At 39.3% G+C, this 25,996-nt stretch overlaps 1 protein-coding gene across 1 annotated transcript in view; it reads right to left on the bottom strand.

The window, feature by feature from the left end:
• CCDC146 (coiled-coil domain containing 146) overlaps nucleotides 1-25,996 on the bottom strand; it is a 141,028-nt gene that overhangs the window by 24,361 nt on the left and 90,671 nt on the right. The window contains exons 6-12 of the mRNA XM_090286727.1: nucleotides 22,798-22,871; nucleotides 21,640-21,867; nucleotides 20,795-20,981; nucleotides 6,344-6,439; nucleotides 5,590-5,760; nucleotides 3,200-3,288; nucleotides 2,942-3,106 (exon numbers count right to left, since the gene is read on the bottom strand). Of these exons, the coding sequence (XP_090142853.1) occupies nucleotides 2,942-3,106; nucleotides 3,200-3,288; nucleotides 5,590-5,760; nucleotides 6,344-6,439; nucleotides 20,795-20,981; nucleotides 21,640-21,867; nucleotides 22,798-22,871 (1,010 nt within the window). The remainder of the gene's footprint in view (nucleotides 1-2,941; nucleotides 3,107-3,199; nucleotides 3,289-5,589; nucleotides 5,761-6,343; nucleotides 6,440-20,794; nucleotides 20,982-21,639; nucleotides 21,868-22,797; nucleotides 22,872-25,996) is intronic.

The following is a 25,996-nucleotide window of genomic DNA, read 5'->3' on the forward strand; positions in this document are numbered from 1 at the left end:
TTGGACTTAAGGGGGGCGATCTTGGAGGGGATTGGGCCTGTTGCCTTCTTGATACCCTCATACATTCCTCGTGCGTTGCCTATATCGGCGGCTTCCTGAATGCTTCTGCACAGGTTTAGCCAATAGGTGTTGGCACAGTGGCGGGCGGTCTTCTGGACTTTGTTCCTGGCAGCCCGTAGAGCTTGAAGTGTACTGGGAGTGGGCGTGACCTTGTAAGCCAGTAGGGCCTTCCTCTTAGCCTCGATCACGGGTTCCATTTCTTCCCAGTGAGCCTCGTACCAGTCAGCGTTCTTCCGCTCTTTCTTCCCGTAAGCAATAATGGCGGAGTTGTATATGGCGTCGCGGAGACGTGGCCAATTGGATTCGATAATGTCATCTGCCGCCACTCCCTCGCCGAGTGCATCTTCCATCTTGTTGATGAATTGCTGGGTCTTAACTGGGTTGCTGGCACAACTGGTGTTGATGCGTGGGCGACCCTTCATCTTGGAGTGGTGCAACCTCTTCGGCATTATGCGCACCTTGCTTACCACGAGGGCATGGTCCGTGTCACAGTCTGCACTGTGGTAGCTGCGGGTGAGGAGGGTGCTGCCAATATCCGTTCTTCTGGTGATGACGAGGTCAAGCTGGTGCCAATGACGGGAGCGGGGGTGCCTCCATGACACCTGGTGGATCTCTTTGCACTTGAAGAATGTGTTTGTCACACACAGGCCGTGGTGACACAAAAGCTCAAGCAGTCGCTGACCATTCTCATTGATCTTTCCTCTCCCAAAGTTTCCAAGGTAGGTGGGCCAGGCCATGTGGTCGGCTCCTACTCTTGCGTTGAAGTCTCCAAGGAGATAGAGAGCGTTACTTCTGGGAATCTTGGATAACGCTTCGTCCAGTGCATGGTAGAACTGTTCTTTCTCTTCGGTGGTGGCGCAGAGGGTTGGGGCATACGCGCTAAGAATGCTGACTGGGCCGAAAGTTGTTGACAATCGGAGGGTAAGTAGTCTCTCTGTGCCTCCTGTGGGTGGCTCTATGGAGTTAACAAGCGTGTTCTTCACAGCGAACCCAACACCGTGCTGTCTTGGTTGGTCCGGAGACTTCCCTTGCCAGTAGAAGGTGTAGTTGGTTTCTCTGATAGTTCCGTTGTCGGCCAACCGGGTCTCCTGTAGAGCCGCAATGTCGATGTTTAGTCATGCCAGTTCCCTATCGATGACAGCGGTTTTCCTGGCACCCTTGATCCACGGAAGGTCTGCAGTAAGTCCGGGGCACATGGTCCTGATGTTCCAGCTAGCGAGGCGAAGAGCCGGAGGCTTCTTTCTTGTTGTTTGCTTGGAATTAACTGGTGCGGGTGTTTTGTGGCCCACTTTTCGAGAGGCGCCTCTCTGATCCCCACGCACCCAGTGGGGCAGGCGAGCCATGGCGAGACGGTAGCTGTCCAGTGAGGTGCGATGACCTCTCCCACCATCAGAGGAGACCCCTGGCGCTCGTTTCCTTCGCCAATCGGATGAGCTTATAACCGGTATCTGTCTCCTCCCGTGTTGAGTCGACATCTTGCGATGACGCTGGAGTGTCCTCTCAAGTGAAACTGAAGCTACAGAGCCTGGGCAGGGTGATATGGAGGGTCTGCTGTTGCCCATGCAGCAGACCCCCCCTCTCTTCGCAGCTGAAGGGTCCAAGGGAAAGACAAAGTCAATACAGCTTGGCTTCAGGTGCGCCGCAGGAGTTGCCGGTGTTGACTACAATGTCAAACCGCCTTAGGGACTCCGGCTTCGGATTTTCTGTCGGGGTTTACTCCCTTAGCCTTTCCCCTGAAGAGGTATGCCGCAAGGCAGCGGAGGTTTTTTGGAGTCAGAGTTTTCCTTCTCTGATATTCATCATATGATACTCTTAGGAATTTCTGTAATCTTCTCAGATCTCAGACTCCCTCCATAAGATTAGGACATCTTTCTTTTGTGCCCCAACACTCCCCTGACTTCCTTTATCAAAGCTAGAGACTATAGTTGTTCACTTACTGCTCTGTTGTCCTCAGAGGACTGCTCTCTTAAGGACAGAGATGGTTATATCTGATAATGTCCATTGGACTTGAGATGGTACCTGACTCAATATAGCTTCACAATAAATGCCAAATGAATGCATGTTTTCTATAAATGATATTTTACTTTCATGAAGGATTAGAACCTGATTAGGAAATTAGATTTTCTTTTTCATACAGATCCCTTCCCCCATTCGACTCCCATGCCTCCACTATTTACACACAAGGGCCCATTTGTAATATCTTTATAAAAGGAAACTGGGCAATAAATGGACACCAGAAAGATTTCAGGCTACATAGGCTTGCTTGGTAGACTAAATATTGAAATTAAGTAAGAGTCAAATAGATCTTGGCACACGATAAATAATAAATTTAATAAAAAAACCATTTGCCAGAAATTTCTGAATATTTTTACATAGCTTAATTTGTTTAATAACAAAAAGTCCTATAAAATAAGAACAATTTTTATGCGTAAGGAAAGTGAGCCCAGAAAGGTATTTTGCCCAAGGTTACACAGCTAGTAAAGTAGCAGCGCTGGGGGTTGAATCTAGAAAGCCACCTCTCTTAACCAATGTACTGTCTCTCACAAGCACATAAGATGCTTCAAGTCTTACTACCAGGGAATGCTGGTTAATAAACATTTGATTGTCTTCTAACATTATATGTAAATAGTAAAACTGGTGCTTTTTTCTAATTGGATAAATGAAAATAATCATAGTAAACATAGTTACATATATAATAATTTTTCCTTCACCTAAACAGATGGCTCCCAAACAGTAGAAGAATAAAGAATCACATTTAGTTGAGTAAGGGCATTCTAGCTTTGTAAAGGACTATTATTTTCTATTTTATTATCTCCACAGTATTTTAGAGTTCAATGAATCAGAAAGAAGACTTTGAAAGGATAATAATTGTAACACTTACCTTTCTTGAGTAACTGCACTATTTCTTAAAATTTCCAGTTCATTTAATGACATTTTGTGCCTTTCTTTTATTTCATTTACTTGCTGATGAGCTTTGTGAAGTAAGTTAACAAATTTGTTTCTTTCATTCCGAACAGTGTCATACAGTTTAGCAAACTCTCTGAGTCTGTGAAAAATATAAGTGTTTTTGAAAATCATGAAATTAGGATCTGGTTTTTTTCCCCACCTACCTGGATAAATTATCATGTAATTCTTTTACCTCCGATGAATTTCATGTTTTTTCTTCTTGTGTACCCTGATTTCAAGATCCTTTGCCTCGATTTCCTTTACAATGTTGGTATACTTTTGCTAAAATATAAAAATTATGTGTGAAATAATTTTAAATAATAATTTTAAAAAGTCCACCACCAACATATGACTGTTGCAGCCTCACTCTTTCATTGAGAAAAACCCTTTGTACAGACCTGGGGAGATCTGAAAATTGCCTAACCAACTGAACTAAATCATACTAGCTAGGACAAAGGGTTGATTAAGGAAGCGAAAGAATGAGAAAGGAGGGGGGGGGAGAGCCAGTTTAGACAGAATGGGTTTGAGGAGAAGTTCGGGGAAATTTTGAGGGAGCCAAAGTGGGCTGGGTGAGTGAGGAGTTTATGGAATAAAGATAAGGGAAGGGGCTTTGTGGTAAGTTTTGATAAATGTGATGAACTGAATCCTCTGTAATATTTTCTTAGAGACAAGCCATGACTTTAAAGCACTTTTCCTTTTTTTTTTTTTTTTTTTTTTGGCATATTGAGTGTGTTTTCCTACACAATACAGCACCATACTGAGATCAGTCATAAGATGTTACAGATTACACATGAATATTGTGTCAGCACTTACAGTTTAAAAGTACTAAAAATATACCAAGTCTAAATACACTAGTTATATTCCTCAAATGGAAAGATGCAGAGTCCTTTATCCAGTATAGGAATATGTTCAACGATGAAATATTTGCTGATGGAAACCAGAGAAAATAGTTTCTGTTGGCCTTCTGTTGAGGGCTGTGAGAGCAAAACCCATTTAGCATGGGTGATTAAAAAGAAATTAGGCATTAAAGCCAAGATTGACATGAGCAATTTTATGCTGCTCTCAGTGATAATAGGATTCAGGAAATAACTAATATTACTTAAGTAACTTTATGTGTGAAGAATTAAACAGATATAAAAGTTGAGTATCATCAACTCCATCTTGGGGGTAATAGCAACATTGGATTTTTCCTTCACTTTTTTGTCTTTTTTTAGGGATGTAGATGACATTTGAAATACAATAAAATTGACTTGTCTCATGAAAATTATAGTTTATTACAGCTAATGTTTAGCAGACTAATTCCCAATGCTAAGACTACTTAAGGAAAACACTATCTTTCCTTCCTTGATTTCCCTATTTAAAGAGAAAGAATTGTGTGCTTTTATAAGAATGAGCTCATTTAATAATGAGGTTTGGTTTGACACAAAGATAACATATGTATCAATTTTGAGATTAATTTAAAAATTGTCTAATTCACAAAACAGATCATTGTTCCTTATTACAAGTATCCCACTGCTCTCTCCTTCCCGTGTTTTGTTGCTTCTCCTCCTCTTCTCCACCACATGTTCTCTCAAGTCACTTTCTTTCCTCCTCCATTCTCCCCCATCACTGCCTTTGCTTCCTTTACTCTATGAAACCCAGCTACCCTATGAACTCTACTGGGTTAACCATGCTAAACCTCTATTAATTTCTTCAATCTTCTAAGGTGAAAAAAAAAAAAAAAACAACTAATGAGGAATTTGAAGAGTTTGCTGTGGGTTGTGTGGTGTAGATATTTTCCTCAGTCTTCTTTGCAAAATCTTTACTTAACCATATTGTTCACTAATGCTTCAATGTGAGTTCTTTCTGGGGGGGAAAAGAAGAATTACTACTCTGTAAATACTTGCTCAGAATTAGAACAAAGATTGCATTTAGAAATGACCAACATCTGGGCCACATGGTAAATTCAGGTTTTCTAGTTTAGCAATATGTCATATCATAATCATTTTTAACAAGGAACCTTTGGACATAATCTTTAAGAGAAATAAATGGTTCTAATATTAGAGTTTCAGCTAATATGGCAGGAGGGTTGATTTTGTTATTGGTTTCATCTTTGTTTTGGGATGTGGCACTGAGTCAGCTCTTGTACTTTGTCCAGAGCCCAGGATAGTCACCAGGTGAAGCAGGAACTAAGGGCATCACAGCATTGGTTTAAGTAAAGATGGTTTGATGAACTTGGGAGAGAGAGCAGTCTAATGCTACGTGCTCTTGAGTTGTTCCTCAATAAATCACAGTTGGATGTTAGATACCTGTGGCTTGTGCAGCTGTCAGCCATGTTCATCACATTCTTACTGATTGTCACCTGTTCAAGCCCTCTGCTCATTGTGATTGATCTAACTCTTTCTCTCTCCAAATTGTTGACTAATGCTGATTGAATCCTGGGACTATTTTTGGGGGCATGATTGAGTCTTACTTTGGGAAGCTGTATCATCAGTGAAATTTGAAGAAGACTTAAAAATTACAGCTTTCTAATGAACATTGTATTAAAATGAGGCCACCCTCAACTCTTACAGTAATTTGTGAATGCTTACAAAAATGCATTACCTGAGCTTTCAGGAAATCCTTGGATTTTTGCTCCTTCTCATCAATTTTGACTTGAGTCATACGAATGAGGCTGAATACCAACTCTCGCATGTTTTCTTGCTCCTTTAAAAGCTTGTTTTCTTCTGCAAGTTGTTGTTCTACTAACTTAGATTCAACTTCTGATAGAATTTTCTTTTGAAAAACATAACATATTTTGACTTATTTCTTAGGCTATGTTTTTATTTCCTATGTAGAATTTCTCTTATTAAAACATAAAACAAAGTAATTCTCCTGCCTTAACTCCAAGTATTTATTTATCTTATAAAAGAATGTACAAGTATGATAACATGTTTAACACAATAGAACTTTTTCTTATTCAGACTGTATTTTCAAATAAATTTAAGAAAAGAAGAGACAAAAGCATGCTTTAAAATACTTTGGCAGTGGCTTAAATAAGTAAGATTTTAAAATTTTAAATTAGATATTGATGAAATAAAACATTTATTGTTTATTTTCAATAATTTTATTTAAATAAATTTTTGTATTAAAAAAATCACATGCTATTACATATACTTTTTTTGGTTCAAGCACATTCTTTTTTCCCCCAAATTTAATGTAAGGTTTGAATGGACTTTAATATGAAGACACAGACCCACATTAATTAGGATCATACTCTCTTTGCTGACTCTCTATTGATGAGGTTTTGTGGATTACTGTTAAAAACCCAACAATTTCATATTAACCATTCTTAGATTAAATGAGAGGTGATATTAACCTGTTGGGTCAAATTCCTTTTAGCTACTTCAACTTCCTTGTGGAGTTCTCTCCTCCTCTCAGATAATGTAGAATTATCTTTAGGGACAGCTTCAATCTGTAAATCAAAATGTAAAACAGGCATTTATATAAAAAAGAAAACTTCAAGATCATGTAGTGAACCCCAACATGTTCCTTTTGAAAATGGTGTGTAAATTATGACTCGTAATCTTACAGAAACTGCTGATTTTGTTGAGTATTCTCTATAAAGTTATTGAAAACTAAAATATAAAGTCCTGCCCCAAATCTGTAATTCACTAGCCAAAAATTTGCTATTTCTCATTCATTTAGAAATAAAATAAATCTTACTAAAATAGCTGCTAACATTTATAAAGCATTATCTATGTGTCAGGCAAAGTTTTAAGTGCTTATATGTATGGTCTTATTTAATTCTTACAATAACTCCATGAGGTAGGTAATATTATATCCAATTGCACAGATGAAAAGATTGAGGAGCAAAGACATTTAGGTAACTTGCCTCAATAGTGTAGGTGCCAAACCAGGAAGTCAGACTTAGAACCCGTGATCATAACACCGAATTTTACTGCCTCTCTAACTCATCACTCAGCACTTTGGAAACATGTATATTTAAATAATATTTATTAAACTTACAAAGTGTGAATTCATTTATTAAGTCTACAGATTAAAAAAAACAGGGAACTTCCGGCCAAGATGGAGGCGTAGACAGACACGCTGCAACTCCTTCCACAACTAAGAAGGAATACAACTACCTCAAAACTAGAAACAACCTGAAGTTCCAGAAAATCAAACTGCATGGAAGTCCAACAAACAAAGATATAAAGAAGAAATACTCATCCAGACAGGTAGGAGGGGCGGAGCTGGGGCGGAGCCAGGGCAGAAAGGACGTGATGTGGTGGTGGCAGCAGCAGCAGTGGCGGCAGGCTGGCAGAAAGCACTGTTATACATTTTCAAAAGTAAGAAGGGACACCTGGGTAGTGTACCCAGCTCCTCACCAGACCACTCAGCTCACAGCCCCAGCACCAGGAAAAACCAAGCCTCATTGCTTCTGATTGTGCTAACCCATGGGGGTTGGGGCAGAGGAAGAAACTGCCAGTCTCTCAGCAGAGTCTGCTTATTTAAAGGACCCCTAGGATCCTAGAATGTCCACAGACCCATCCACTCTGGGAACGACAGCCAGGGCAACAGCTAGAGAGACACCAGTCCCATATGGAAATGGGAGAAGTGCCTGGAAAAAGGGCAAGTGCTGGGCAAGTGGCATTGTTCCCTCTCAGGCCCCTCCTCCACATACAGCACCACAACGTGGTGAAACAGGTCGCCCTGTACTAACGAATCCCTAAGGCTCTGCCCCTTGCAACGTAACAGGAGTGACAGCTCTGCCTGGGACACGGAGACAAACACAGGAGCCTGTCAGGATGGGGAGACAGATGGCCCAAAGGAGGGAGCAGATCAGGGTTCCAGTAGGAGAACTGAGTGACAAGGACAGAGCCAACCTAACAGATGAGGAGATAGCCAACCTAACATGCAGAATTCCAAACACTGGTGATAAAGATGCTCACAGGCTTGATAGATATACTTGAGTACAGCAAACACATAAAAGAAGTGAAGGCTATGCTAAGTGAAACGAAGGAAAATCCACACAAAACCAATGGTGAAGGGAAGAAAACCCAGCTTCAAATCGATTATTTGGAACATAAGGAAGAAAAAAACAGTCAGCCAGTGCAGAGTGAGGAGACAGAAATTGGAAAAAATGAGAAGAGGCTTGGGAATCTCTGGGACAACTCTAAACATGCCAACATCCGAATCATAGGGATGCCAGAAGAGGAAGAGCAAGAAATTGGGAACTTATGTGAAGAAATAATGGAGGAAAACTTCCCAAATTTTGGAAGGGAATGGACATACAAGTCCAGGAAGCACGGAGAGTCCCGGGCAAGCTGGATCCAGAGGGGACCACACCAGAACACATCATGATTAAAATGCCAAAGATGAAAGATAAAAAGAATCCTAAAAGCAGCAAGAGAGAAATGGAGAGTTGCCTACAAGGGAGTGCCTATAAGACTATCAGCTGACTTCTCAAAGGACACTTTGCATGCAAGAAGGGACTGGCAAACACTATTCAATGTGATGGGAGGCAAGGACCTACAGCCAAGATTGCTCTATCCAGCAGAGCTATCATTTGGAATGGACTGACAACAAGTATTCAAAGTGATGAAAAGCAAGTACCTACAACCAAGATTACTCTATCCAGCAAAGCTATCATTTAGAACGGAAGGACAGATGAAGTGCTTCCCAGATAAGGTAAAGCTAAGAGTTCAGCATCACCAAACCATTATTGTATGAAATGTCAAAGGGACTTACTTAAGAAAAAGAAGATCAAAACTATGAACACTAAATGACAACAAACTCACAACTATCAACAACTGAATCTAAAAAATAAAAAAATAAATTCGACTAAGCAAACCAGAATGGGAACAGAATCATAGGTATGGAGTTGATTTGGAGGTTTGTGAGCTGGGAGGGAGAGGGAGGAGAGATGGCAAAATGCTGCAGGGATTAAGAAGCATAATTGTTTGGTACAAAACAGACACGGGGAACTTAAGAATAGTATAGGAAAGGGTGAAGCCAAAGAATTTATATGAACAACCCATGGACATGAACTAAGGGGGGTGGGATTGCTGGAGGGAAGGGAGGTAATGGGCAGAGGGGAGAAAAGGGGGGAAAATTGGAACTACTCTAACAACATAATCAATAAAATATACTTTAAAAAAACAGGAGCTATTTATTGATAATAGTGAGAATAGTTGCCTACTTTATGTAATAGTTTGATGAGTAACTGGAAAGTTCTTACACAAAAGAAAATTCTCTTAACCTTTTTTTTTGCTGATACCAGACATGCCACCATTACATTTCTATTGTATTGGCTTGTGATTCTGTCCTCTGTTAACTACTTTTGGGTAAAGATATCTCATTTCATCAATCTTTGTTGCCTTATTAGGAATAAGCTTGTCAAATTCTTCATGGTGGAGAAGAGAGAAGAGAGGAGGAGGCACATGGCAGCTGCTGAGGAAATACCACCCAAGGGTATAGGAAGGGTTATCATGGGGGACTGACAGCATTCTTTGCTTAGGGTAGGGTTAGAGTTGGACCCTTATACTAAAAGCACATGACTCAAATCTGATATAATTTATCTTCTACCATGAAAGTGCACACTTCTAGACACCAAGTTAGATTATTTACTAAAATTTGTCCCAAGAAGGGAAGATCACACTGTTTAGCAATTTAAAAATCATCTAACAGGATTCTTCTGAGATTCATGCTACTCTTTTAAACTAGCTAAAGGGTGTCTTTAGACTCCCCAGCATCCATATATCTGTGCATCTTCGATAGCACTTTCTTTGCCCTAGATGCTGGAGGACTTCTTGCTTTCCAGGACCCCTCCTGTCATAGAGTTCTAGCTGTTGAGAAGCACACACTGGATTTAGCAGGATAAGACATAGTCTTGTGAAGTCTATATAACAATATTCAGAATTTGTGCTTTTGATTTGCTGATAATTGGTATAATAGGTCAGAAAAGGGAGAGTCCAACATAGACTTGGATTATCAGAGGATTTCATGGAAGAGTTAAGAAATCAGCAAGGAAGAATTTGATTTCTCCTTCTGGAGAGTGGAGTTAATTCTTCCAGGACAGAGGAAGTCAAGTAAGCATCCCAGTGCCTGTCTGATTCTCTTCCACAGGTGCCGAGGAGTGGGCTGCTCCAGATGCTTTGCTCCCAAATGTAGGCATGTCTGTACGTGAATGATAACTGGAACCAGAGATACTTATAAGGCTTTTATAGATGGTATGATGAGAGCACACTCACTAGCTACTCTGTCAACTAAAAGCTCTTGACAAATTATCCTGATTTCAGGTTTCAAACATTTAGTTATTTCTGACATCTTTTTTATCATTTTAATTTTAATTTAATTTTATTTTATTGATTATGCTGTTACAGTTGTCCAATTTCTTTTCCCCCTGCTCCCCCCTCCTTCCAGTTGTCCCCCCCTTAGTCCACACCCATTGGTTGTGCATATAGTTCTTCTCAACATCTTCCTGTCTACTCCACTCCCTCCTACTATGCTTCTTAATTCCTGCATCATCCCCCTCCCTTTTCCCCCTTCCCCCTCCCTGCTTACCTCCCCCTGATATGTTCCCCGTACCTATAATTCTTTTTCCCCTCTTGTTGCCTACTTAGTTTGCCTTTGTTTTGATTCCCTAGCTTCTGCTGTTGGTTGTTGTGATATAGTTTTCATTTTAACGTTCATAGTTTTGATCCTCCTTCTTCTAAACAAGTCCCTTTAACATCTCATATAACAGTGGTTTGGATCTAACAAACTCCTTCAGTTTTACTTTGTCCTGGAAACACTTCCTCTGCCCTTCTATCCTGAATGACAGCTTCACTGGGTAGAGTAATCGTGGTTGTAGGTTTTTGATTTTCATTACTTTGAATATTTCTTGCCAATCCCTTCTTGCCTGTAAAGTCTCCTTTGAGAAATCAGCTGGTAGTCTAATTGGGACCCCTTTGTATATAATTCTTCTCTTCTCTCTCGCTGCTTTTAAGATTCTCTCTTTATCTTTATTTTTTAACATTTTGATGACAATGTGTCTTGGTGTGGTCCTCCCTGCGTCTAGCCTATCCGGAACTCTCTGTGCTTCCTGGACCTGTAAGTTCATTTCCTTCCCCAAGTTAGGGAAGTTCTGCTTCACTATTTTTTCACATAATTTTTCAATTTCTAGTTCTTCTTCTTCACCCTGGGGCAATCCTATAATTTGAATGTTTGTTCACTTATAGCTGTCACAGGGGTTTCTGAGCCTCTCCTCATATTTCTCTGTTTTTGTTTCCTCTTTCTGCACTGGTTGACTATTTGTTCCCTCCCTATGTTCTGATTTGTTGATTTGATCCATGGCTTTCCCTTTCTCACCACTTGTCTTCTATGTATTTTTGTTCATTTCAGCAGGACTAGCCTTCATTCCTTCCCTGTCTTTATTCAGCCCTGCTGTTAGGTCTGTAAGCTGCCTTATGACTATAGCTCTGAACTGAGCCTCAGAAAGATTTGCTATTTGTTCATTGGTCAAGGCCTTTATTTATTTATTTATTTTTGTTAGCTGTGTGATTGGTATTTCAATCATTAATTCTGCCATTCTGACCATTTTGTTTATCTTTCCTTCTTGGGTGGGGCGCTGTCACACCTCCTACGCTATATTGGGCGCAGCCCCATGTGCTCGTCACCACCTGGTGACCTTTCTCACCACACTGTGGCGCTTTGCCTGGGGCAGGGGTCCAAGACGGATTTCTGCTGTTACTCCTGCTGAGATACTGGGAGCCTCCTCCTCTGGGCCTCACAGTCCAAGACAATGGGGTCTGCCTTCCCCGGCATTGGCATCGTGAGCCAACGGGTCTGGTCTGCAGCCAGGGCCAGCTCCCAGGTGCTTCTCTCATCCCCCCAAATACGGGTGTCTGCTTACCGGGTCCCACTGTTTGCTGCTGCGGCTGCTGCCTCCAGCACAATTTGATTTTTCTCAGCTGCGATTTTGTCCTTCTTACCTGTCTGGATGAGCACCACTTGATTATGACTTTATATGTTGGACTTCCATGTAGCTTTATTTTCTAGAACTTCTTATTTTTAGTTTTGCAGTAGTTGTAGTCCTTAGTTGTGGAGGGAGACAGAGCGTGTCAGTCTAGGCCTCCATCTTGGCCAGAAGTCCATTTCCAACATTTTGAATTACAAATAATACTGCAATAATTGGATACATTTTTGAACTTGGGCTAGCTGCTTCTCTGGCACGTTTCTCAATTCTCCATAAACATAACCCTCTTGTTTCAGACAGGAGTTAAATATTCTTGCTTTGTGGAAGAGGTAACAAGGTTAGCCATCAGCCACAGAGCCTGCTGCTTGCTTAGACAATATCTACCCTCCACTTTGACCATACTAACAGATTCTCAGTTTTGTTCAAACATTGCTGCAATGTATCCAGGAGTCCTCACATTCCTTTGCAGCTGAGGGCTGACTGAATGAATCAGGACAGGCCAATAAAATGTAAGTGAACGTCTGCTGGATAGGGGTCCTGGAAAAGTCAGCTTACCATATGCCTTTTGCTCTCTGCCCTTCCCCTACGTTAGTATGATTTTACACCTAAAGTTGGAATGGCCATATGGTCTTGGCGAAAATATATACATGTTCAGGATAACAGATGAAGAAGCTAAGAGGATCCTGGACTACTCATTATATGAAATTACCTGCTGTGTCTACCTCTGAATATCTAATATTTTTATTATGTAAATAAAACAACCCTCTATGGAGGTAAGCTACTGTAATTGAGTTTCGATTACTTCTTGAAGCCAACTTGCAAATCTAATTGATTATAGTTATATTCCAGCTATAATACTAGAATGACTTGAAATATTTACCATTACATTTGAGCCCCAAATTGCATATACCAACAGGTTTTATAAACTTATTTATTTTAGTTCTTTGTTTGGTTTTTATAGAATAGCATTTCATACTTAGGAAAAATAATATGTTTATTGTAACCAAACAAGTAATTTACCTCTACTTCAAATGGTACTCCCCAGGACCCACTGTTTGGTGTCTGTTCTTCCTGACATTTTCAATGCATGAACAAATATCAGTAATTTTCATAGAAGTTAAGAAATTAGACATTATTCTGTTGCTGTAAACATCCCAATTACTTGATATTAGTAAACCTCAGTTTCTTTAAGACTTTGATAATTTTATGAAATATTTCAAACATTCATGGGGTCTGTTGCTTGAATTTCTGGGACAGTCTCTATGATCAAAGGCCACAGGAAAATCAATCTGTCTCTAGGCTAAAACAAAAACAAAAACATGAAAAATAGCCAGAGCCCTTACCTTTATCTCTTCTCTTTTTGGATTGTATGCAAGTCTGAAATGTTCATTCAGAATGGGAGTCACTGGCCTGACTCATTCCTATTTTAAAGTACTGCCAACCACTGTAAGACTAAGGCTGGGATAATTATAAGTCAGAGTCAAAGAGGAAGTTAGTTTCTCACTGAAACTGTACTAGGACAAAAACATAGATTTTTCTTAAAATCAATGATGGAAGAGGACTTTAATACATTTTCATTTCTGTTGGTGTTATGTTCTGTGAGTGCTATTTTATGAACTTAATAGCTAGAAGTTTCCTAATATAAACAGCATTTACTTATTAAAATATGAACAACTCGTGTGCATTTAACTGCAACCTCCTCTTTGGTCAGGGGCCGTTCCTTATATATTTGTGTCCAGTTAGAGCAACCTGTAATGAGCAAGCCTCATCATCAGAAACAGCACCCAATTAGCTTTATAGTAAAGATGTAGATATGTAAGGATCATGAGATATTTGAGGAAAGTTTCTAAAAAGGAAGAGGCAAAAACAAACACATAAATATAAAAACTAAAAACAGGAAAATGTAATTTGTGAAAATAAAGTCTATATGGAGAAAGGAAAGAAATTATCATTACTATTCTTAGGGAAATAAAAGAAGATATGAAGTAAAAATACTATAAAAAAGAAACATTCAGAGAAGAAAGAGCTCATGGAAATTTAAAATATGGTAACAGAATGAAAGATTACACAGGATTTGAAGGAAAAGTTAAGGAAATCTCCCCTTGTAGCAAGTCCAAAAGACAAAGGAATGGAAAAATAAGAGAAAAAAAAACCAAGGAAATTAAAAGACTGTTTTAATAGAGCCAATATCTGGGTAATAGGAGTCTCAGAAAGAAGGAGTGAACATAATCAAAGAAATTATTCAAGACAGAGTCTCAGAGCTGAAGTATATATATTTCTATATACAAAGAACCCACTAAGTGTCCAGCACAATGGATAAGAACAGAAGACTCACAAGTAGGAACATCATTGTTAAATTTAAAAGATCTGGAGGCCATAAAAAATCCTACAGGCTTCTAATGTGAAAAATAAAGTCAAGCTGGCTTTAAACAAAAGATCAAACATTAAAATGACACCAAGTTTCTTAATAGTGACCCCAGAAGCTGAAAGGCAATTGATCAATGCTTTCATAATAAGGGAAAATGATTTCCAAGCAAAAATTCCATATCCAGTTAAATTACTAATTATCTGTAAGTCTAGTGAGGAATTAACATCTTTCCTGACATGCAAGTATTCTGACATGCATTTTCTGATACATAAGGTATTTAAAAATCACTTTCTGTTTACCTTTTCACATTAAGCTATTGGAAGGCATATTCCTCCCACAAAAGGAGAATAAGCCAAGAGAGAGAAATAGAAGAGATCCATGAAATAGGGGATCCAACAAAGAGGTGAGAATGGAGTCACAGAGATGATAGAGTAAGTCTCCTAAAATATGGTAAATTAGATTAGTAACAGATCAGAAGGCTGAAAAAGAGAAAAGCACCCCTGACATCCAGGACCTGACCCTACACCCAAGGTTAGGTCTTGGTTTTCTCCTCTTGAACACAAGCAATTCACAGAAAATAACTATGAGACAAAACTACTCTATGATCATAGAAAAAAATAAGACCACATTGTATTTTTGATTTATCACAGACAAAAACATGAACATAATCTAATCCACAGAATATCACATATTCTCATCTCACAGTCTTTCTTTCCAATTACAGCTTTAGCGTCAATCCAGTCTTCATTTTTCTAGCTAAGATTTATTAAGATACTCAACCATAGAATTATTCTCACTTTCTGACAATATCCAAATTCTGGGCAAAGCCCCCTTTTCTTAAACCACCCCCCAAATCCTTGAATTCTTTCTAATACCCTCTACTGAGATACCCTGCTGTTCCTGGTGTTGTGTGTTCTCCCTTGCTGCAATGAATAATAAACTTAGTTCATTCAACTGCAGATATATTCCTACTGGCTTTTGGTTACAGGTCATTGACAAGTCTCAGAAATGGTTACTTCAAAATTAAATGAATAAACTACCAAAAAGATTTTAATCTACTAAGAGGAAATTTTTACAGTTAGAGAACAGTTTGGTTTTGAACTAATAATAAGTATACAGAAAACTACAGATAAAAAACAGGTTATTTATAAATTTCTTGGAACACAAAATTTTGTAAGGAAGGAGAAAATAATTATCTAATATTATATGAACTTGGGTGTAGATACCCTTTACATAATCATAATAATGTAAACATCAAATTTTGAACTAGCCAAATGATGATATTAGTCTCTTTAGTGTATGGAGGGACAAGATGTGTGTGTTGAACAGAATTATAGAGAAAGCTTAATCCTCATTTTTTATAGTTAGAAGTAAAAAGGTAAAAAATCAAGAAGTAGCATATAAGCATATTACTCAGAATATGAAGGCATACCATAAGAATTAGCTGAAGGAATAGGACTTGATTAGGAATAGGAAGTATGTGCTTCCTATTAGTATGTGCTATTATCTATCTTTCCACACCTGAGAAAGACATCACTAACCAACCACAGAGCTGATAAGCCAGTGCTGAGCCTCAGAATCCTTTGCAGCATGGTCAGTACAAGGAGCTACCATCAACTATGAATGTAGCTGGTGCTTGAGATGAAAACTATTTGCCTTCCTTTGACCATATGATCTTTATGATTACTCTCAGCTCTTTCATTCTATGATTATGTAATATAAGGAACACTGTCTTGAGCTGATGAGTGACACATGAAAGTGCCACTTAAGTAAGTTAATTGGAGGATGTGGAAGGAACAGAACCAGGGGAGAACAGCTGAGGGGCAGCGCCATCATGCAGCTGATGCAACATGGGTACTAAGAAACCAAGGTTGATCAATAGAGCCTGATGGTACAGTTGTCTCCAAAAGAATGAAATAGCTATATTCATAATCTTATCCTAACTATAAAAATTTTTTAGCTTTAGAAAAAGTTTGTATGTATAAAGAATGGAAAGCAATTTACTTTTTGGTACCATCTTCTTGGTACTACACACTTTCAAATTTGTAATCACATTTGTTTCTTGCAATAGCCCCAGCTGAAAATTTGGAAATGCTTAACCTCAAGAGTTCAGTGGATCTAAGGTTTAAACCTGACTCTATCAGACTCGCTGCTGATGTTCTCTTGAATAGTATGTTGACACAATTGCCTTGAACACTGGAAATAGGTCAGGAAGAAAGAAAAGTGCAGAATCACTTATAAATCAGAGCAAAGAAAGGTAAAACTTTTAGAAAACTACAAACAAAGGGAAATTATGCTATTGGGAAAATCAAGTCTTCTGCGTGCAGTCTTTCCATCTCCACTTGGCTCATAACAATGGGCTTTGGGCCTGGAGCACTTCCTTACCAAGAGATATAGTCCACACACCTGTGCTTTGTGTGGAAATATCTTTCTCTGTTTTAGGCAAAAAAGTCATCCTTTGTTCTGCTTAAGCATGTATGTCCATGGCCTCAGGCTCACCCCAGCTTTCAGGATTTCAGACTCTACAAGAGAGGGGTTATGGTTCCTTCCACTGCTGCCTGACAGAAGGAAGCACAGACCAATCACCCTGAGCTGGCTATCAGGAGGGGCCTGCTGGGCAGAGGTACCAAAATCTACTACTGAACTTGATCTTGCTCTGTCCCTTCTCTATGTAGGTAAAGTGTTGTTCCATCCAGTATTGTTTTCCCTGCAGACTCTGATACCAAGATGCAAGGGGCCTCTTCTCCTGGGATTGCAAGTGGTACATGGTGTTTTGCCTTCTTAGAATTGATAATCTGCACAGTACTCTGCTCAACATGTACCATGCAGAAAGTGTCATATTTACTTGGTTAGAGGCTTTTTTATTGTTGTCACAATCTTTGGCATGGTTTTGTTTAGACAGAAAATAAACTGAAGATGGATAATATTCCAACTCTTAAGATATAATGGTGAATATCAGAGCAAAACCCATAGAGTCACTGAACTGCATTGAAGTGTAGATATGGGGTCTCATTTCTGTTCAGTACCAAATGGAAGTCAAAGAAGCATGATTGAATGCAGAGGTGTACTGCAATGTGTAATATTATTACATGAGGGGATGATGTCTTTGATTAAGAAATCCTCCACATTCCAACTTGTCATGCTACCCCTCATGGTCATTAAAGGTCTCCTGGCCCTGACTGGTGTGGCTCAGTGGAATGAGTTCTGGCCTGCAAACCAAAAGGTCACCAGTTCGATTCCCAGTCAAGGTACATGCCTAGGTTGTGGGTCAGGTCCCCAGTTGGGGGAGTGTGAGAGGTGACTGATTGATGTTTTTTTCCCTCTCTTTCTCCCTCCCTTCCCCTCTTTCTAAAAATAAATAAATGAAATCTTTAAAAGCTCTGCCGGTGTTGCTTAAACCCAGTGAAGCCTCTCTCCCTATGGCAGGCCCATCTTCTACCTGCCTGTGCCTAGGCTTGGCAAATGCCCCAGGGAAGAAAAAGGCTACCTGTATCTCTTCACCTAGGAAGTTATACTGCCCTTGTCAAATTTACTTCCCACAAGTCTCATGTGTCTTTAAAAAATATATGATTTTTAGTTTATCCATTTTTTCTGGCCATTACGGCAAGAATCATGGTCTATTGCGATATATTATTAATGTATTTTAACTGGAAGTAGAAATTGTAGAATTACATTTTATGTTACATTATCATGTCTCTTCTATTTTACTTAATTTAGACTTTTCTGGTAGAGGTAAACTTAATTCTGCTTAGTGTGTGCCATCTTTTAGAACCAATCTTGTGACTTCTATCAATGTATAACTGTTTTTGAGATCTCTAAGAGGTAATTCTCTAATTACAATTAATCTTATTGCTTCTATTTCAGTTACCTTCCTCTTCACTATTAAGGGGGATGTTTTGTTGTTTCAGCATTAGAAACATGTTAACAGACAACTTTACTTACTACTGGAATAACCAAAATAGGTTATTAAAGGCAATGATAATTTTTATCCTATTATCATTTAAAGAAATCTTACTCATGGCTATTTGGGGAATAAACAGGGATTATTTTATCAGTACAAGCAACACTTGCTAGTTTTAAGAGCCTCCTACTCATCATAGTCAGATATCCATCAATGCTTGGAAAAAAACATTATACCTGCAATTTATTGTAAATCTCACTATGACTAAGGTAGAGAGGCCATAGGGTAGGTTTTGGGCTAAGATGGAGCAGCTTAAAGTAAACCAATACTTCCAACAAGAATAACTTGAAAAGTTGGATTAAAATATATTTTTGAAGGCATAAGATTTGCAAAGGTAAATAGAGTCTTCAGAAGTTCTAGCATTGACTGGGAAGTAGTAAAAGTATTAGCTTATACTGAACTCTAATAAGTTAAGGATGAAGGTGCTAATTTTTAGAGTAACCACCCAAAGAATGGAAAGAGAGTGCAAAACTAATGCACATCAAAAATATGAGGAAAATAGAATATAAAGTAGAAATAGAACAATTCTTTAAAAAAAATTAATCCAAAAGAATGGAAGATAGGAGAGAGAATGGAACATAAAACATATGGGACAAATAGAAAGCAATAGTAACATGATATACATAGCCCAAGAGTATCCATAATTACATCAAATGTTTTTGGACTAAATATAAGAATTAAAAGGTAGAAATTTTCAGACCAGATATTTAAAAGTATATGCTCTGTACAAAAATACACTTAAGTAAGGACACACAAATTATTAAAGTAAATGGAACAGGAAATACCATGCAAAGTCTAACCCCTCAAAGCTAGTGTAACTAATAAGGCAATGTTTAAGACAAAACACAGTTCTAGAGATAAAAAGATTTCACAGTAATAAAAGAATCAGTCCTAACCAGAGTGGCTCAGTTGGTTAGGCATCATCCCACAAAGCAAAACGGTGGCTGGTTTGATTCTTGGTCAGGGCACATGCCTGGGTTGCAGGTTCAGTCCCCAGTCGGGGTATGTTTGAAAGGCAACTAATTGATGTTTCTCATCTCTCTCTCTCTCTCCCCTCCACCTCTCTCTCCCCCCCATCCCTTCCTTCCACTCTCTCTATAAAGTAAATTTAGAAAAAATTTTTAAGAAAACTCAATCAACCTGCTAGAATTATAGTGATAATATTGGAAGCATATAAGAAACATAAATAACTATTCTATTTGTTTTTCAAAAGTGTAAAAAGCACATCTCTTCCCCCTGAGACAGAAAAGTAAAGTCTAAGAGTGTCATCAGCAAGACCAAGACCTAGTCATTGGTAACACTCATAACCTTAACCAATTATTTTCACACCTTGCTAAAGGTTGGTCTTTCAGCCAGGATGGGCTAGGTTATGCTATAGAAATAAACAACCCCCAGCCACCATGGCTCAAAACCAAGACAACTTATTTCTTTCTCTGGCAAAGCTTGTGTATAGTCAAACAATTCCCCAAGATTACTGTTGGCTTAACATTCCTGGCTTCTTCCATTTTGCAACACTTCCATATCATCATGCACTTCCACAAATGCCATCGGATGTAGAAAAAGAGCTAACGGTTCTCACACTGGCAATTAGTGCTCCAGGCTAGAAGTGACATGTGTCATCTCTGCTCACAGTCCATTGGCAGAACTAATCATTTGTCCTGCTCAACTGCAAAGGGTACAAGGAAGTATGAACTTTCCATGTGTGCAGAAGGAGAGGAGAACTAGCCATAGGTTAAGATCAGAAGTGTCTATCACAGTTGGAAACTTCTGCTTAAATTTCTGAGGTCGTAAATCTCCATAAGGTCAGGGAGCATGACAAAACTCAAGAGAATTAATATGGCTTCTATACACCCCAATGCTTTATTTCAGAGATTGATGATCTCTCTCTTTAATCAAAGGAAGCACTGGTAAAGGTCCAACACAAGGATGAAGTCTCTCAAGGATGAAGCCTTTCAGCAGTGCTTAGTTGATTAGCACAGGGAATACCACCTGAGAGAAGAAAGAATCAGATGCAACATGACCAAAACCATTCACTTGGGAGCACAGAGGTAACAAGGGCATAACATCTATCTTGGTCATTCTCTGACTGGAGTACTCTCTGATACTGAAAAGAATTAGCTGGGTAGCCTAATTATTGGGTTCCAGTTGTTGGAGGTGCAGGCTAACTGACCAGTTACACTGTTACGATTTGATCTGGTCCCTGACTGTGATAGTCTACAGCGACACCATTCTGGATCTCTTTTAACTGGTAAAGATAGTGGTTTACTTGGTCCTACCCTGTAGTGACTGGATGGCGCAACTGCTTCCTCTGGCCAGGCTGACACCAGATCCAAACAAGACATTTTTCTAATCTTGGGATAGCAAATAGAGACTGAAATACATTACAGGGTTGTAGACTATATCATTGGTTTGATGCATTTTAAAATGACCTTTTCTCTGTTTTTTTTCTTTTCAACTTCTTTTTCTATTGATAACAAAAACAACCTCTTAAAATATTTTTATTTCAAAAATACAGTGCTGAGTGGTGTACAGCACCCACCTCTAGTAGGAGCCTTTGATGCAGTGCTTCCGTTTGAGTTAGGGCATCCCAGGACACTTTCAAGAGTAGCTCCATCTTTTTCAAATTTCTAAAGTCTCGTTCTTTCTCTCTTTGCTTCCTAGAAAGTTCATCGTGGTAGTGCTGTTTGTCAATGACACAGTTTCGTAAATTGAGATCCAAGATCCCTCTGTTCCAGGTAAAGAGACAAAATGAAAGTGGTTAGTCATCAGCTGCCCTTCATGTTTTTAAAGACAGGATGCTTAGCATATAAACTATTCTCATGTTCGAATCAAGTTGTATATAATGCCCAAAGCAACTTTGTTTGCATCATTTAATGCCACAATCTTATAAAAATCCCAAGTGGTGTTAGCAGATTGGCAGAGACAGGCACTCCCAATCTTCCTGAAATTTTACTTAAAATTAGGAAGTAACACTCTCAGGAAATCACATCATTGAATTTCTCCCATTTGGAAAAAACATAATTACCTCAGAAATATCATTCATTTGTAGAAAAAATTCCTCAACTATAGCACTCTCCAGTGATATATTTTCTGGAGGCATATTTCAGGAACTTAGAAAATGTAACAGATTGTACCCTTAAGATTTAGTCACAGAAAATTGAAAAAATAATTAGCAAAGGATGGAAAAATACTTGTAAAGGATAAACAAATACTTCTAAATGCATTATTTAATATATGTTTCATTAATAGTAAAAACCGATTTAAAGTTCTATAAAAATATTTATTGAAAAAATCTGTAAAAAACAAATCTGTTTGAAATTATATTTTGAATTCTCATATATAAATTGAAAGAAAATTTAGATGACAGACAAGCATGTAACTAACTTTTCAGTTAGTGAAGTTGCTTCATTCTCCCTGGTTAATTCCAATAACTTGACCAATTGGTTATATTCTCGTTCTTTGATTTCAAGTAAGGCTCGTTTGCCTTCAAGTTCCTTTATTACATCCTCCTTCTCTTCCATTATAGCATTAATTTTGGTTTCAACTTTCTTTAGGGAGTCATTTAGTTCTTTGAGCTCACAATCCAAGACAACTTTTTTCTTTTCCATTTCTCTGTAAGGGATACATACATACATATACATGTGTATACCTACAGATGCATACATACATATGTACACACATACACACACATACATTTACCTTATTTTGAGCCCATGCTGTCTTTACCTATTTTTGCTTCCCCAACAGGAGAGCTAGTCATAAATTCAGTGATCTCAAAAGTGGGGTGAAGACCACAGATGAATGGGACACTGAAGGTATCTCCACTGAGTGCACCAGAGGGCAGGGATTTGTTCAGCCTGCCCTTTCTCCCCAGATCCTGGGATCCCATGCTCATTCTGACCACCCTCCCAGAACTGACCTGAACTTCTCAACTTTGGTGCTGGTGGGCTTGACTTTAAGAACCACTACTAGTGCCTACATTTTTCACTCGTCTTTTGAGATCAGTCACCAGAGAAGTCATATTATTTCTCCAGAATTTTTGTGTCTTCACTTACATTTATCATTTTTAGTTCCTTTAAACTTTGAGAATTTCCTCAGTGACTTTTGTCTCCAAATCTATGCTGAATGCTGTGTGTGTGGTGTGGGGGATTATACATGTGAATAGGTGGCAAAGAGTGAATATCATTTGGGCTCTAGGCTTCTGTCTTGTTGACATAGTTCTAAACCATGAAATTCTACACAGCTCAAATAAGTTATCTCTTGAACATCTCTGTTAAACTCAATCAAACTTCTCCATAAAGAGATGATTTATAAATTGGAAAGAGAGTATTGTCTCAAAATTAAGACATAAGTGAGTGTTACAAATGATAGTAATATGCTGCACTTCTTTCTTTTAACAAACTTGATATGCACAACCAATACAGGAACAATTGCAAATATTTCTAAAATTATAAGAGTAATTTGATGTGTTCAGTAGTTAATACTCTTGTTTTGGGGGAGAGTAGGCTATGAGGGATTAAAAACAGAAACATTTTATCATACACTTTTTTGCGTGTTGTTTTTTCTATCTCTTTTCCAATTTGTACAGGAATGGCTTGATGGTGAACCACTTCATCCTAGTAAAGAAATGGAACCATGTTAAATTATGTAGTCTTGGGCCAGGAGCAGTTAAGATAAGCAACTTAAATCAGAGAGAGGAAAGAACTACTATTTGTAAAACTCTATCTGTTCTGTTCTATGCAGGGTGCTTTACTTATCCTATTTAATACTCACAATGACCTTACACTATTGTTATGGTTGCTACCATTTCAAAGAGGAGAAAACTGAGTCAAAGAAATACAGTTGGTGGTTGGCCCAGATTCCCTTTATGGTGGCATACCCGTCTATCGAGGTTGCAGGCCTCGACATCTAACAGTTCATGCTTGTTCTCTTCCCAACAGTTGAGCAGAGCTGGCTTGCTGGGGAACAGGGGATGGAAGGAGGTGAAAAATAGGCTGGGAAATCACTCACTGATCTGGTGATGTAACAGCCCATCCTTCCTACCTCTGGTTGGAACAACCTCTGTGGTGCAATTATTGGCCAAGAGTTCTCCATGGGATCAGGTTGATACAAAGTTTCTCCTGAAACCACATTTTGGCCAGGTTCTTTCCCAGCCCTATCCTGCTTCCCTCACTCCCTTATCAGATTCTCCTTAGAGCCCTCCCTCCATGAATGCTTAACCTCTGCTTCTAGGGAACCCTAAGACTGACGCTCATAGAACTTAAATAATTTTCCCAAGGTCACACAGCTAGTAAGCATCAAGGCCAAGATCAGAAGCTAACTTCATCTAACATCACTTTCCACTATACTCTGCGGGTTCATAGAAGGTTCAGTTTTAGCCTCAAGAATTTTATGTACATGGCATGAGTTCTGGAAGGGCTCCTTCCTGCCTGAGGATCAGGGTGGACTTCGGGGCCTGGGGTAACTCATGCATGCAGGTTGAACACATTACTGCAGTGTGTGCATTTCTCCCTGGGATCGTGCTCAGTCCTGGGGCAGATTCAAATTTCATGAGGCTGAAACCTGTACAGTTTTTTTTGAGAAGGGGGGCTCTTTAAAAAACAGGGTGGAAAATTACAAATGCTGAATTAGGTATGGGGCTTTGGAAGAGGTTCATGCAAATGAGGGGCCTGAAGCTTTAGCTTCACTGGGTTCCTAATAAATCCATTGCTGCTCAGTTCCCAAGTTCCAGGTAGCAGGTGGGTACATCTTGGCCAACTGCTCTTAGACTCATAAGGAACAAGAGGTCAAAGTATATCATAATTATCTTGTAAGCCAAAAAGTGTCAGATGTTATTTTAAAAATAACTCCAAGTTATTTAAATTGTTTGAGTTATTACACATTTTTCTTTTTCTTAAAGTTATTACCATAAAATGTGTATTTATTTTACCCAAATTTACAAAAAAAGGTTTATGTCGTAGTCTATTTTTTAAATTTATTTTTTATTGTTTTTCTATCGGTTTTCCAGTTTTTCCCCCTTTGCTCTCCCCTGCTCCACCCACATCCCCCCTCTCCCACAGTCCATCCCCATTTAGTTGTCCATGTCCATGGGTCATTCATATTAGTTCCTTTTTTTTTTCTTCAGATTTAATGTGTTTTATTGATTAAAATATTACATTTGTGCCAATTTCCCTTCCCTCTGCTCCCCTCCACCCGGTGGCCCCCCTCCCTCCAGCTGTCCCCCCCTTTTAGATTATGTCCATTAGTTGTGCATACAGTTCCTCCCAACCTCTCTCCGTCTATTCCATTCCCTCCTACCATGATCCCCAATTCCTATATCATCTCCCTCCCTCTCCCCACTCCCCCTCCCTGTTGACCTCCCCCCACTATGCTTCCCTTACCCACAGTTCCTTTTCCACTCTCGTTGCCTGTTTCGTTTGCCTTTGTTTCATCTCCCTAGCTTCTGTTTTTTAAACCAGTCCCTTTAACATCTCATATAATAGTGGTTTGGATCTAATGAACTCTTTCAGTTTTATTTTGTCCTGGAAACACTTTCTCTGTCCTTCTATTCTGAATGACAATTTCGCTGGATAGAGTATTCGTGGTTGTAGGTTTTGGATTTTCATTACTTTGAATATTTCTTGCCAGTCCCTTCTTGCCTGTAGGGTTTCCCTTGAGAAGTCAGCTGATAGTCTAATTGGGACCCCTTTGTACATAATTCTTTTCTTCTCTCTTGCTGCTTTTAAGATTCTCTCTTTATCTTTAATTTTTGACATTTTGATTATAATGTGTCTTGGAGTGGTTCTCCCTGGGTCCAGTCTCTTGGGAACTCTCCTTGCTTCCTGGACCTGCAAGTCTATTCCCTTCCCCAAGTCTGGGAAGTTCTCCTTTATTATATTTTCACTCAATTTTTCAAGTTCTAGTTCATCTCCCTCATTCTCTGGCAAACCAATGATTCTTATGTTGGGCCTTTTATAGCTGTCCCAGAGGTTTCTGATCCTCTCATTGTTGCTTCCTATTTCCTCTCGCTGCATTGGTTGACTGCTTGTTCCTTCTCCATATTCCAGTTTGTTGAAATGAACTCTGGATTCCTCACCTTCTGTCTCGTATGTGGTTTTGTTCCTTTCGTTATGAAAGTTTTTCGCTTCTTTCATATCTTTTTCCTGCTCTTTTGTGAATTCTGTAAGCCACCTGATAACAATGGCCCAGAACTGAGCCTCTGACAGGTTTCTTATCTGTTCATCTGTCAGGTTCTCTATCTGCTGTCTGGTGAGTTGTGCCACCGGGATCTCTATATTTGTCTGCCACATTTTGACAGATGCGTTTTGTTTTCCTGGGCCGGCTGTCCGGGGCGGTGCCTGTGTACGCGTCACAAATTAGCGACCGGTGTCTGTCTGCGACCTATTTCGCAGCCCTGTGGTGCTTTCTGTGGGGGCGGGGGTCCAAGATGGATTCACACAGTTATTCAGCTAGGAGACCGGGATCCGTCCTCCCGCCCCCCTGGGCCTCACTGTTCAAGGCGATGCTGCGGCTGCTTTCCCCAGCGCCGGAGTCGCGCACGCCAGGGGCTTGATTGGAGTCCCTCACGCCAGGGGCTTGATTGCCTCCGGGATTTTTCGCCGCCCCGCCCGCCGCTCCGCAAACAGCTTTGCCTTCTTTAACTCTTACCTGCCCAAATGGCACCGCTGGTTTATAACTTCATGTGTTGGGCTTCCGTGTAGTTTTATTTTCTGGAATTTCTAGTTATCCTTTGTTTTGAAGT

This window comes from Furipterus horrens, unplaced genomic scaffold (assembly GCF_987537825.1).
Source record: "Furipterus horrens unplaced genomic scaffold, mFurHor1.1.pri manual_scaffold_9, whole genome shotgun sequence".
NCBI lineage: Eukaryota > Metazoa > Chordata > Mammalia > Chiroptera > Furipteridae > Furipterus > Furipterus horrens.